The sequence below is a fragment of the Sardina pilchardus genome, chromosome 14 (assembly GCF_963854185.1).
Source record: "Sardina pilchardus chromosome 14, fSarPil1.1, whole genome shotgun sequence".
Classification (NCBI taxonomy): Eukaryota; Metazoa; Chordata; class Actinopteri; order Clupeiformes; family Clupeidae; genus Sardina; species Sardina pilchardus.
The window spans coordinates 31,109,026-31,123,473 of NC_085007.1; the positions used below are offsets into that span (position 1 = coordinate 31,109,026).

Genomic DNA, 14,448 nt, shown 5'->3' on the forward strand with positions numbered 1-14,448 from the left:
TGTTTGTGGATGAAAGCATGTTGATGCATGTGGATTAGGCTAAGGAGAACTGTGACAGCTCACATGATAGAAGTATTTTTCACGCATTAATTGTAATCAACCTTCATTTATCGGCCGCTGGAATGTGGACTGGAGTCATTTGACAATCTCTCTCTCTCTTTCTCTCTCTCTCTCTCTCTCACCCTACAGTGCCCCACTTTCTGAAAGTGAGCCCGGCAATGTGACCGTAGGCTTAATCACAACAATGACTGGAGGTCATCTGGACACCAGCAGGGCTGTCCCAACAGTGGCCCAGTCCACTTTAACTCCTCTGAGTGAGAGGAAAGCCAGCGGTGACATAGATCAGATTGAGTACAGTGAAATGTGTACTGCCCCTCTCACAGACACCGACATGGACCCTTTCTGGCTTCCCGTAGACGGCAGCATTATTTCCATCAGTCCAACCACCGACACGAGCAACTCTCCTTCGGGTGTTAGTGTTGCGGCCAGAGACCTGAATTCCCCTTTAGGAGATTGCACTTTAGAGATTTGCAATGATCCCAGCATCTCTCCAACAGACTCCAACTACTCTAGTTTGGACACTAATGTGTCTTCATTACCAAGTGGCGGGGAGTTAAATTCCCCCGTAGAAGGCTGCACTTTCATCAGCCGACAGGTAGAGATGGGCAAAGATCCTGCCAACCCACCCATTGGCACTGGCATAGTCTTCACTACCCTTGCCACAGAGGGTAACATGGATCACCTCGACCCACCTTTAGAGGGCACAGTGGACCCATTCAACCTCTCTGTGCCCAGTAACCCAGACCCAATCACCTCTCCCGCTGACGCTAACTTGCCTATTTGTTCCCTTCCCAGTAATCCACCTGTACACAGCTCTACAGATAACATCACCCCCAACACAAACAGTGCCATGAACCTTTTCAGTAATCCTGAGGCCTGCAATATGCCTCCCATATCTAGCAGTCCAACCAACCTAATGCCAGACACCATAACTGACTTTGTATGTGATGCACAATACCTAGAAACAGAGCCTTATCTCACTAACAAACAGGAGGAGACTGTGGAGGGTACCATAGAGAGGTGCATGAACTGTGACGCTCTTGAACTGATGCAGAATTCTAATGTGGTGGTTGGTCCATCTCAATGTTCTCCTGAGGTCAGAGGTGTCTGTGAGGCAGAGACATGGACAAAGATAGACAGTGGCAGTACAGAAGAAGATAACCAAGTCGGACATATTGGAACACAAACCTTAGGTCAGCCTTCAGAGACTCTGACGACAGAGGAACCTCAGGGTTTCCAAGAAGGTAACGCTGAGGGAGACTGTGTGCTTAGTGAGGACTTTAACACATACACTATAGTACAGTATCTTAAGGAGTCATTAACAGCAGACCAGAGACTTAGCCATGACTGTGAGGCTACAGTGGAGCATGAGGCTTTAGGTTACTGTGACAAACATCTTCTGATGCAGACTGCTGAGAATTTCACAACGAAAGCTGCCGAGATTAGCTCTGAAGGTGAAATGGCGGAGGCTTGTATCACTGATGGAGCCTTAGTCACCCATCCCTTGACCCATAACTTCCAGAAATCAGCGCCAGACAGTCACTCGCTAAGTGGCAGTGGTAAGTGGGATCAGTCAGAGACAGGTCAGAGGCAGGCAGCTGTTGCCCTGGGAGACTTAGCCGATGTATCCGCAGGAAAAGAAGGAGTCGGTTTCAAGTCGGAGGACTCGGACTCGCCTCATGAGTTGTGGCTGGATGCTTGCCAGTTCTTGGCAGGTGAGGAGAATGAGGAGTCTATTTTGGACGAGTGGGGGCATTCTCCCACGAGGAGCAGCTCTGGTGCATCGACGCATAACACAAAGGAGTCCGGTTCCCCGAGGGGAGCAGCCGCGAGCAGGGCAGTCAGTGACTCTGCCCTCTGGAGGCCACCTGTCGAGAGATGGTCATCCACAGACAGCTGGGTCAGTGCGCTCTCCGACTGGGCTCCCGCTCTGTCTGCACACCCAGAGGATCCATTCATCAGTGAAAGGCAGCCAGAGGCCAACATGGCGATCCAGGACCAGGCTGTGGAACAAAGCCCAGATGGATCAGCTCACAGTGGACAGGTGCTCACTACCCTCCCACAAAATCGGTTGGTTCTGGGTGGACATCACTCAGCTGAGGACAGAGTGGAAATACAGGCTGACCCCAGAGGACTGACACCAGACCCTGTAGCATGCTGCTGTCCTCCACCTCCCTCACAGAAGGGAACCGCTTCGCCCGGTGACATGGGGGCTGCCTGTGACACACTCTCGGTGGGTGATATACACCCATCTGACTTTCCCATTGACATGCTTTATAGGGAAGGCTATAGGATTCAGACAGATCATTTTGCGGATTTATACCACAAGGTACCACTTTCCTTACAGCTTGCATATGAAGGCAGTGGACAACAATGTGTTCAGGTGAGCAAGCATCTCCATTGCAGCGATGTATCTGTTTTGATTAGGCTGTTCTGTTTTGACTAGGCTGTTCTGTTTTGACTACTGTAGGCTGTTCTGTTTTGACTAGGCTGTTCATTGTTGTGCTCATGAAGAGGAAGCAACCTTTCCTCCTACACTGGCTTGTTTCTCAGAGCTTTTCTCAGAGTGTATCAAGTGTCATAAATGTACATACATACTTGGTGCATGTCATGACTATATGTATTATATTTTCTCTGTGTGCTTTTGTTTTAAGCTGGGTCAACCCTTTACTGTTTGTCCTTGATACCCCTAATATAGAACCCGGCAGTGCCTGACATTTCTGTCATTGTTAACAGTATTTATTATGATACGGTAGCTGAGTGCTGGCAGAGGTGTGGTGTCAGGTTGAGGTACTCGAATGCTTGCAGAGTGACCAGGAGTGTGCGGATCTCAGTTTGCCTAGAAACTCTATAGCTATAAATCATAAGCCGCGTACACAGATGCATACAATCATGTATTCACTGACCCAGCAGGCTTGTACACTTGCATAACATCACAGACAGTTAAAAACACACTAGGGACACATGGGAGCTCACACATATAAACTCACGTGACATGTACACGTACACACATACAGTATACACACGTACACACACATACACACACACACTGACACAAAAACATTTACTGAGACTGACAGCTGCAACTGGACAGGAAGTAGAAGGGGAAAAAAATAGGTAAGGAAAGCAAGAGGCTAATTATAGATGCGAGCAGGATAATAGCACACACCCAGTAGGAGTGGGGCTGTGGGGCTGTGTTTTGGTGGGGAGCAGTGAGCACTGAAACACGACTCCGTCAGATCCCTCAGTAACTCACTGCGCTCCACTCTCACACATCTAACTGGCCCGCCAGGGAGGGACACCATTCTCATTGGCTCAGTGTCACTGTATATGAGTTACGTAGAAAGGGTGCTGCTTATATCAGCAATGGAATTCTACTGAGCCTATATGCCCACTGGACTCCTTCAGTAAAGCATCATAGGTTTGGGACTAAGCAGAGTTAATACTCCAGCAAGGTAAGTATGCAAAGAACGGAACGAATGACTGTCATGGAAACCGATATGGGAAATTGATACAAATGGAATGTCTGGTAGTCCATTGATCTAAATTGTTTGTGTAATATTGTAGCCTCTCGAGCATGGTCTTCAGCCTTTTTGAACGTACCCGTTACCAGTCTAACCCTTTGGATTGCCTGGAAGTCACAAGCCTAAGCTTTAAGCCTCTTCTACCCCCTCAGGCAGAGCCCACCGTCTTGAGCATTGAGGAGGAAGGTGAAAGGAGTTATGGCTCACTGAACATCTCCGATTACTCCAGCCGATCAGTTCCTACAGCCTGGTCTGAAGGAGAGCACAGTGTGTATGCACAGCGCTCAGCCACAGACACAGGACCCTTGACCTGCAGTTCGGACCAGACAGGTTCACCGGGGTGTGAATCTCAACTACAGGAAGAGAACTGCGGACTTCCACAGTTTATTATGCCCTTAGCCCCTATCTGCCACACCAGCCTTGGCAACACTGCCCAGCCACCCATTAACTGCTCTTTGCCAGGGGACCACTTTGGTGCCAGGGACCTGCCAGAGGACCCTCGCACTTGGAAACACTTACATGGCAGCATCCTTGCCTCGCTTCTTCCTCCATATGCTCGGAATCGTTTGACGTCCCATCTAAAGCTTCCTGTTGCCAAGAAGACTGGTGACCATGTGACGTGTGAGCTCAGAAGTTCCTCGGACACCACCGACACATCCACCAGTCGTGAGTCCTCCTCTCCCGCATATGGTTCCTCTTCTTCTGACGAGCAAGTTATTCTGACTGATCCGTGTTCTGACAAGTGTGTTGACCAAGAGTCCTTGCGTAAGGCAAGTGACCTTAGCAAAGAATGTACTAAGCTGCTCCTAGCGACAGGTGAACGCTTTGCTGTTTCGGAGCAGGACCGAGTGGCTTGCCTCACTCTGGACACAAACTACAGTGCGTATCTCCCTCAGTGTGTTGTGAGACATGATCCTTTAATTACTGCCAAACCAAAGAGTGAGATAGAGCAAACAAAGAGCGCCACAATGTCTCACAAGACCTCCAAAGCTGCCGAGGGAAAAGCTCGCTTCAGGCATAAGGATAAGTCAGGAGGCCATCACTCGACAGCACACGTCTCTAAGAAACAGGAGAACGTTCACCCTAAGTTTCAAAGCACCTCCTCCTTGGCCGATGCCAGCTGTGAGGATGGAACAGTGACTGTAATTGAGACCATAGTCATTACAGAGAAAATCACCCCCAAAGCCCAGGGGAAGAAAAAGAAGAAACACCATCAGGCTACGCCAATAGGAAAAACGGAAGCAGTGCCACTAGCTGAGGTTGAGAATGGAGCCAAGCAAAAAACTGCAAGTGACAAAATCAGCACTATTGAACCCTCAGTGCGTGTGGACAGTGCAGTCAAACAGAAAACAGAAGGGGCAAAGAGCAAGACAGAGACTTTAGAGACCAAGCTGGCTCAGAGGAATAACAAAAGCTTGGACAAACCAGTGGCTCACGCCAAGAAAGAGACTTTGCTCTCAGACATTTCAGTGGCTCCTAGATTGTTGGAAGAAAATGCAGGCAAACCAGACAGCAAGAAGAATGACATTATTAGACGTCCCTCCAAGGACAAGCGTGAGGTGCCCCCTGTTGAATCCAAACTGCAAAGACTGAAAAACTCCTTCGAATGTAAGAAGGAGGGAAATGTGGTGCGTAAGAAGGCCTACAGTGATGTGGTCAGAGAGAAGATACACGTACCAAAGCAAGGTGCAGAAGTTCATCTCTTTATTTCTAACTATACTAATCATTTGACTTTTGCTAGATATTATCCATGTGAAACATGTGTTGCTGAAGTTCTAATGAAGCAATGTCTATGTGGTACCTATCTACGTGTGTTCCTTTAGGCCCTCAGGTGCTAGAGGGCATCCAAGCATTGCCTGTGTTTGGTGATCCTCAAAGTATCTCTCTGCGCTGTAAGTTTGGCAGCATCACAGCTAACTCTACTATCACCTGGACAAAGGGGGGGGCCATCTTGTCAGAGACACAAAGGAGGTGAGATGCATGCAAAAATTTGTTTGTTTGTTGTACAAATTGTACAATGTTTGTTGTACAAATTGTACAATGTTTGTTGTACAAATTGTACAAATGATGGTGGTAGTTGGTGGTAGCACATCTTGGATGGATGCAAATGCGTATTCTCTAATCTAATTAAATGTAAATGAGCCATTCAACTCTTTCATTACTGTCAAAGTTGAAAGTACTTAACTCTTGAGAACTGTCGTCAGGAATAATTACCTTCAGTGAGGCATCACTAAATATGTGAGGACATGTTTGTCAACAGTTTGATGGTGTTACCCTCCACCGTGGAAAGCATTCTTTATAGTAGTATTTAGACAACAAACATATTTCACCTCTTGGGGGCACTGTGTCCTTATTTGACACGAGCTGTCCAGTTGTCTGAAGCCATACTGAGTATCAACTTGATGATTCATCCCTGCTTGAGTGGGAGTGATATTTGCTCTTTATGTAATGCTGTGATTCACACTTTCAGTTAGTTGGATAGTGTTGCACTCATCTCTTCGGACCCCTTCTCTACATTTAGAGCCAACTGAGATTGTTGTGTAATGATAACTACAGCTAAATTATATAATACCTAAATATCCAGTTCCTTGTCAGTGAGAAATTGTTTTCAGTTTGGACCATCTTCACTTAAAATAGCATTTGGAAGAGTGAACTACCTCTGGAAGCATTTCCCTGAAAACACTAAGGATGTAAGCAGGGGGAGGTGATATGGCGATGAGAAAATTGTGCACGCGGAATTACTTGTAGCTTAAGGCTGCGCAATTAATCGAATGAATCGATTAATCGTGATTGTGACTTCCAACGATTATGAAAGCAAAATAATCAAACTAATTATTTTGCCACATTCCGTTTCTGAACAATGCTCTCCTTTTGCCTTGAGTTGTCTTGTGCATTATCTGTTTTGCATGTTAGATTTTTTCTTTTTTTTTGTAACAAAATGGATAATAGTTCCAAAATCACTGAGTAATTGTGTTTAATAACCTAGATTTCAATATTGAGCATAATCTCAATATCGAGCATGATAATGCTTTTTTTTTTTTGCCATAATGAAGCTGCCCTATTTTAACAAATATGATTGGGAAAAAAAACTATTATTCATAATATAAAAATATAATAATATTCAGCAAATATAACGTCTGTGAAAATTGTGATGTGTGTTATAACACACTGTTCTCTCCACTGACAGTGCTGGCGATGAGAGCCAGGCGTGTCTCACCCTGCTGAACGCCTGCAGCAAGGACCTGGGGATGTACCGCTGCTCTCTCAGCAACCCCCAGGGCTTGGCCTCCTCAGACTTCCACCTCACCTCGGAAGGTAGGCAGCAGGTCCTCATCCAACAAATCTCAGCATGCATGAGTGAAGAAAGCCCATCTCATGATGCCACTACTCTCTTGCATATCATTCATCTCTCTTCTCATCTCTCCCTCCTCTCCCTCCCAGTTCTCTGTGAACTTGTCATCTCATGTCATAGTAATGAAGGTAAGTGCTTATTTGACATATTGCTGGATTTCTACATGTGACTTACTGTAGGTTGGTGAAATATTTATCACGACTGCAACACCGTTTCCAAAAAAGTTGGGATGCTTTGTAAAATATGAATCAAAACAGAATTATATATGCTATATGCTAATTATGTAAACCCTTTGGTTGTGGTTTTTTAGGTTCCCCTTTCACTGTGAAGTGCCTTGAGTGTCTCGAAAGGTGTTATATAAATGCAATGTGTTGTTGTATTCTGACATTGTTATCCTTTTTTGGTTCAACAGATGTTCATATTGAATTTGATGTCAGCCATATGACTAAAAAATGTTGGGACAGGTCATTTACTACTGTTTTGTTTAACCTACTAACAACAGTCTCTAAATGTTTGGGAACTGAGGAGACAGTTGAGTTTTGTCAATGGAATGTTGTCCCATTATGCCTGATACAGGATTTCAGCTACTGGACAGTCTGGGATCTTCATAATCATTCATTCATTCTATCTGCAGGAAACCTATTTATATAATGCACCCAATGTGACAAGTCTGGCCTGCAGGCAGTATGTGCAGAATGCAGTTTCCTGAAATATTCAAGGTATTCCCAGAAAAAAATCTGGATGACAGCTAATGTTTCTCAAAATCTGTATATCATTCTGCTTCAATTGTGCCTTTCCAGTACCTCAGGCCACTTTGCCCTAGCCCATCTGCATCTTCAATGAGCTCAGGGCCAGTTCAGATGGTAGCATTTCTGGATCAGCATCTGTGGTTGGAGCATCAAACTGTTTTCATAGACAATGGCTGTGTCTGAAACATCAGTATGCACGCTGGGCAGTGTGCATTTTCCGGAAGTTACGTCAGAATAGACTGTCCGAAAGTCAAGCGCTCTCACTAGTTGGGTACTTCGTTTGGCGTGATTTCCAAGCGTGCATCGATGCATCTTTTTTGCAAATCGTCAACACACCCACCTCCCCGAGTCAGGTGACGCCAACTAGTTAGTGCTGTCCAAATGTAGGTAGGGACGCATACTGAGGAGCAAGCTAACTAAGACGCTACTGGAAAGAAGGTACTATCCAGCGTGCACGCTTGACTTCTGGACACAGCCAATGTCATGTCATTGCATCATGACATGCCATGAGCCCATAATGATATGTAATGGTTATGTAGCCTTCTGAGGCTCCACTTTTCTGTCCCTTATTAACAAACATTTGTGCATATCCTCTGACTAATTTAATATCATGTACGAGAGATGATGAAAATGAAATTCTTCGGAATTTTACATTGAGGAACATCATTCTTATATTGTTGCATTATTTCCCCACAGGCCTTCAGAGAGTAATGAATATCTCTGCATCTTTAACCTAATAGGTTGTGAAATGTTCCTCCTGAAATGTTTTCTTTACGCAAGTTGTCCGCCTGTCATTGGCTTTGTCCCAACTGTTTTGAGACATGTTGCTGGCATCAAGCTCAAAATGAGCATGTCTTGTTTTAATTATGAAATTATGTCTACGTCCTTTTTGCAGCTAAATATTTGCAGGTGATCACATTCTGTTTCTATGTACATTTTATACAGCATCCCAGTTTTTTTGGAGTTGGGGTTGTTCCAAGCTTTGTACATGTGAGTTCATTTCTTGTGCTTTCCTCTCAGTGGAGCTCACTGAGGTGATCGGAGATGAGGAGGATGTGCAGTGTGCACCACTGCTCTTCAAGGATGACTTCCTGTCGGAGCAGTATTTTGGGGAGCACCAGTCTGCCAGCATTGTGACGGAGAAGGAGCACTTTGGCGAGGGCATGCACCGCAAGGCCTTCCGGGCCACGCTGAGGGCGGGCATGGTGTCAGTCTTCACCCCCGGGCACCCCTGTGTCCTGAAGGTGCATAACGCCATCAGCAACGGCGCCAAGGACAACGAGGAACTTCTTGACAGGAACTACAGCCTGGCTACAGAGGTGAGATGATCTCTGATCATTTGAGTTGGAGTTTAGGTTGAAAGTTAGTTGGTGTTCTGGGGCTAAAGTGTACTGTATTCAGGGGATATATGGTTTTCTAGATCTCCACTAAAATCGAAATGAATTGGTGAATGAATTGGTGGGGTATATAAATAATCTGTGCAGTGGAGTCCTCAACTAGATGTTTCTGCCCTCAGGAGTGTTATGTACAGAATACTGCCAGAGAGTATGTCAAGGCATACAACCATGTGGCCAAAGCAGCTGGATCCTTTGGAGATGTTCCAGAGTGAGTAGAACCCTTCTTTTTGTTGTTGTCTTTTTTGATATTATATATTCATATTGTTTCATATTGTTGTTTGTTTATTTGTATAAAGTCAATCAATTATTCATTCATTCAATCAATCGATCGATCAATCAATCAATCAATCAATCAATCAATCAATCAATCAATCAATCAATCAATCAATCAATCAATCAATCAATCAATCAATCAATCAATCAATCAATCATTTAAATAGTTTACAACAGACAAAGGAGAACAAATGAACATGTTAAAGCAGCACTAAACAAGATTTGCTCTCTTGTGCTGTTCGCACCATCAGCAGGCAGCAGAAAAAGGGGGGGTGGGGGCGGCTGTTTGTCATGTGTTTGCTAAGGGGGCCTTTGAAGGATGAATTAATGCATCATTATAAATATTGCCTGATAGTAAATGCTATAGGCCTTCTCTCTATATCAGGATCCCATTGAACTTTCACTTTTCTCTGTGACATTCCCAGAATCATTCCCATCTACCTGGTGCATCGGCCCTCCAGTGACATTCCCTATGCCACGCTGGAGGAGGAGCTGCGGGGAGACTTTGTCAAGTACTCCGTGAAGGATGGGAAAGAGATCAACCTGATGAGGAGGGATTCCGAGGCAGGTCAGAAGTGCTGTGCCTTTCAGCACTGGGTCTACACCATCACTGATGGCAACCTGTTGGTGACTGACATGCAAGGTGGGCCATGCCGTAATGTACTCAAGTTCAGCAGGTTCCAGACCTGATTTAAAAAAATCTCAAAATCTCAAATCTTTCTCTGTCTCCTCAGGAGTTGGCTTGAGGCTCACCGATGTTGGCATCGCCACCTGCAAGAAAGGGTGAGTGTTTATAACTGCCGTGACTTAACAACTGACTGAATACGTAGTGTCTGTATGATGGCCATCAAGTTCACATTAACTCAATAGGACTCTCTTTTTTAGGTACAAGGGTTTCAGAGGGAATTGTGCAACCTCTTTCATTGACCAGTTCAAAGCCTTGCATCAGTGCAACCGCTACTGCGAGCTGCTCGGACTGACCTCTCTGCAGCCCAAGCCCAAACGGACAGCTCCGCCAGCCAAGCCCAAGCCCCAGCCCGCCCCCAAGAAAAAGACTTTTGGCCCAACGCTGAAAGGAAAGTCCTGATGAATTGAAAGATTTGGCCAGTTTATGAACGAGTGGTTTATTTCTCACTGTATATATCGTCAAAAAAAAGAGTGTGATAAAGATGTGTCACATGAGCTCATTACAGACTGGAGTTCTGTATTTGTCCATGGAGCAAGAATCAAGCCATGCTAACACACTGTTCATCTGCTGAATTACCAGACTGAAATGCTGTTCTCAGCTGCCAAGTGAACTGTGCACATGCCCTTTAAAGATCTTCACCAGGAAACAGTGTGTGGCATTGCAGAACGCATAGAGATGAGCCCATGCATGTGTTGGTCCAGTCTTGGATATAGAGATTGTGTTTAATTAGACACATTAGGATTGTGTCCCGTAGGGTTGTGTAACAGAATCTTCTCGGATACCTTCTCCTGTTTTTGTCACAAAAGATAGAAAGATCTGATACATTAACAGAAATTGTGTTCATTTGAACGCCATGATAATTTCGTATTGTGTTCTGCATAACATACAGAAATCTCCGTTATTGTGTCCTATGTAGATTCAGATTATGGCAGATCACCTGTAATATATTTATATGGAACATTTATGTGTTATAAAAGCCACTTTTGATGTTATAGTATTATTCTCGGTTCTCTTTAGAATTATTTTTCTACCAAGAAGAAATCTATTTATAAGATTGTCAGATGAAATAACATGATTATCTTATGTTAGATTTGCGATGACATAATTGACAAAATGTTTTGCATTTGCTATTTCTGGTTAGGTACCCAATATTTGTTGTGTTTGTGTCTGAATTATGAAGTTGTATATATTCTTTCTCAGTTGAACCCCTTGTTTCTGTTATGCTAGTTATGAGACATTAGACTTGACTCTAGGCAGTATTTGGACTTTTGTAGACTATTATAGAGTTTGTAGACTATTTTTACTCAGTGTGGCAGCATCCTTTTTTACATCAATCTGACATTTTCAGGTATTTCATTTTCAGTGTGCAGGCATGTTGTTGTGTTCTGTAGAGGCATGCATGCGTTTCAAAAAGGAAAGTCTAAAAGTAGAGGCTTTAATGTGAAAGGTCTTTCTAGTTGACTTCCTGTACGTATATTTGGCTGCTTTAGAATGCAGCCCTGCCAAAATACATGAACGCTGTCACCTAGCTTTTAAAACGTTCTGCTAACTAAACAGTTTCCTATTCGCTGTGTGTTGCTCAGAGGACCTGGCTACCAGTAATTCAGCACAATTTTGTTTTGCTGTCGTCAGGCTCCTTTTTGACAGAGAGCAAGAGTCTGTTCATAAACCTGGGCTATGCTATCGTCACAGGCTAGAGCTGTGTGTGTGCACGTGGTGTTTGAATGACTCAGGTGGGCTTGTGTGTGTGCATGTGGTGCTAGAATGGCTCCGGTGGGGTTGTGTGTGTGCATGTGGGGCTCCGGTGGGGGTAGGGTGGCTGTTAGAGGTGTAAATATGTGAGGAGCCACACTGAGTCTGGAAAGCAGGAGATCTCGTCTGAGCACAGCCAGAAGCCACACAGCCCCTTTCTTTTAGCAAAAAGTAAAAAGCTGTACCTGTTGTTTGGCTACTGATTTATGTATTAAAAAGAAACATTTTACCAATTCAGAGTTCATACTTTATTGAATATCAAGGTCAACAAACAAATAATAAACAAAAAACTGCAGTAACTTGATGTGACACTGAGGCTTCTAAACAGAATGAATGACTCTAGATCTGTGTACTCAATGCCACTCCTGATATCTGACATGAGGCTATAGCATCTGTGGCAGAGGTTCATTGTGTTCGCACATATCTCAAATAATCACCTTTAGATCACTTTCACAGGAAAGTGGGTCAGTAGACGAGCTGCTTGCAATATGACCAGCAGATTCCTGTCCCAGACGCGGTATTGTATTACATGAGGACTCTGTTCACTATGTTGTGAGGGTGCACAAGGTATGTGAGTCCATTCAAATGGGTCAGGTGGAATTGTTTTTGTTTTCACTGTGGCTATTTTCGGTGAATAGCAGTGAAGATCATTCAGGTCAGGCGTACGAAAAAACCAAAATGGTCCACCTGTTGCTACGCGTGTATGCACACATACGCACAATACACACACGTACGTACACACCCACCCACCCACCCACCCACCCACACACACACACACACACACACACACACACACACTCACACATCCAAAGTATCCATGACTCTTGCTATTGGAGATGGTTCTCTCTTTAGCTATTTAGTGTGATAATGGCGTTTGACTGCAAGCGACACAAACACCATTGTCACACTCCAAAGCTCCAGAGGACAGAGACGCTTGGCAGGCCCTGGAGAGGGAGAGAAGTGAGAGAGAGAGAGAGAGAGAGAGAGAGAGAGAGAGAGAGAGAGAGAGAGAGAGAGAGAGAACAGAGAGAGAGGGAACACAGAAGGGCTGGAGATTCTGACAGTCCAGATGAGCGCAGGACAGTCCCTCTGTACCTTGCTGGCGCTCAGCGTGTGTGTGGGCAGAAAGAGCCGGAGCTGCCCGGTCTGAGCTGGTCAGTGGTCAGTGGGCTCCAGCACACACACTCCCTGAGCTCCTCCCAGATGCCAGCGCTGGCCGCGCGCACCTTGCGTGGCTGCTGGGGAAATGCACAGCTGCTGTGGACATGTGGCCCTGCTGACTCCATACGCCATATCCAGCCTGAACTGACCACCAGCCAGCTGTAGGACACAAGGAAACTAGCTCGACATTATGAAGGAGCGAAGCTCCTAGCTCTCTATCGTTAAACAGATCCCAAATATGGACTAAGGTTATGCCAATCATTTGGGTGGAGAAAGGGGAGAGAACAGATGGGGAGAGAGAAAGAGAAAGAGAGGACAGATGGGGAGAGAGAATGAGAGAGAGAAAAAGAAAAAGATAGATTAGAAGGCTGTGATGAAGATCTCGATGCGTCGTCACAGGTGTCAATGGGATGCTCACCAAATATCTACTGAAGCGATCCTGACTGCGTCCTCGTTCTTCCTCTTCCAGACCTCCTGAGTTGCAGCAGGTGTCTCCTTCGTACGCATTCACACAGTCACACACACATAAACATATGCAGACAGGAGGGATCCGTTTATATCGGCTACACAACCAACTCAAGCCCACTCCTAATTCCAAAGAGCTTCCTTATAAGAGTTTCAGTCATTCTGCTGTGCCTGGCCTTGCTTTATGTAGTCTTTGGACAAACAGCTAATTCCCTCCTGTGATAAGCTTTAGGGAAGTATTGATCTGGTGGGACGTACCCTAAAGGGGGGAGGAAGCACATACTGCTAAACCAAAGCACTGCTGGGAGTCACTCCACAGCACAGGTAAAGAAAGGGCATTTTAATTGAAGCATTCAAATATATGGGCACCATTTTAGAAGAACAATTTATATGTAATTTGATGATGTTTATATTCCAAATATATACTCATCACAGTTTGGCAGGGCCAGAAAAAGAGCAAAGCTGAAATCACCAAATCTTGTAGTAGAACATTTCCTCCTTTGAAACTGTATTCTGAGACATCTCTATACATTGGCTATTTCCCCACTCTTCTGTTACTATCAAATAATGGAGAGAAGGGACATTTGCCAAAATACAAATGCACTGCACAAAATTCAGCAAGGAGACATTTGTCTTTTTATTCTTTAACAAACTTCAGAGGAGCCATATATTTAGTATGAGGATAAGACTGTGCGGTCTATCTCTGTTTGAACGTCAGTTTAATGTTTGAGTCCAGGCAGGGGTTCTTTCGGGTCAAAGCACAGGCAGAAGACCTCAAACCAGACCACAGGTCAAAGAGGAGGCACACAGCCATTAGTACATCATCTCTTTTATCAGGAAGTTTCATTCACAGAAGCACCATCAAAGCCAACAGAAAAGACAGCAAGTCTGCTACGTCTGTTGATAATAAAGCCTGATGTTAGTGCAAGTGTGGCCGTGCTGCATTGGTGGACAGGGGGGTTTGGCTGTGGGCTTGTTTGTGATCAAGTTGTGGGAGCTTGATAATGTGTACCAGGATAGGCTGTGC

General features: G+C 44.9%; 1 protein-coding gene across 1 annotated transcript; it reads left to right on the forward strand.

Annotated features, from left to right (window-relative positions):
• The first annotated feature begins 244 nt into the window (after positions 1–244).
• On the forward strand, positions 245–12,028 carry alpk2 (alpha-kinase 2). Its single transcript, XM_062553572.1, has 10 exons — positions 245–2,443; positions 3,737–5,270; positions 5,408–5,555; positions 6,772–6,899; positions 7,026–7,064; positions 8,706–9,004; positions 9,202–9,290; positions 9,781–9,998; positions 10,090–10,138; positions 10,241–12,028. The coding sequence occupies exons 1-10, from the start codon at positions 245–247 to the stop codon at positions 10,440–10,442; spliced, it is 4,905 nt and encodes a 1,634-aa protein (XP_062409556.1). The 3' UTR covers positions 10,443–12,028.
• The last annotated feature ends 2,420 nt before the right edge of the window (positions 12,029–14,448 follow it).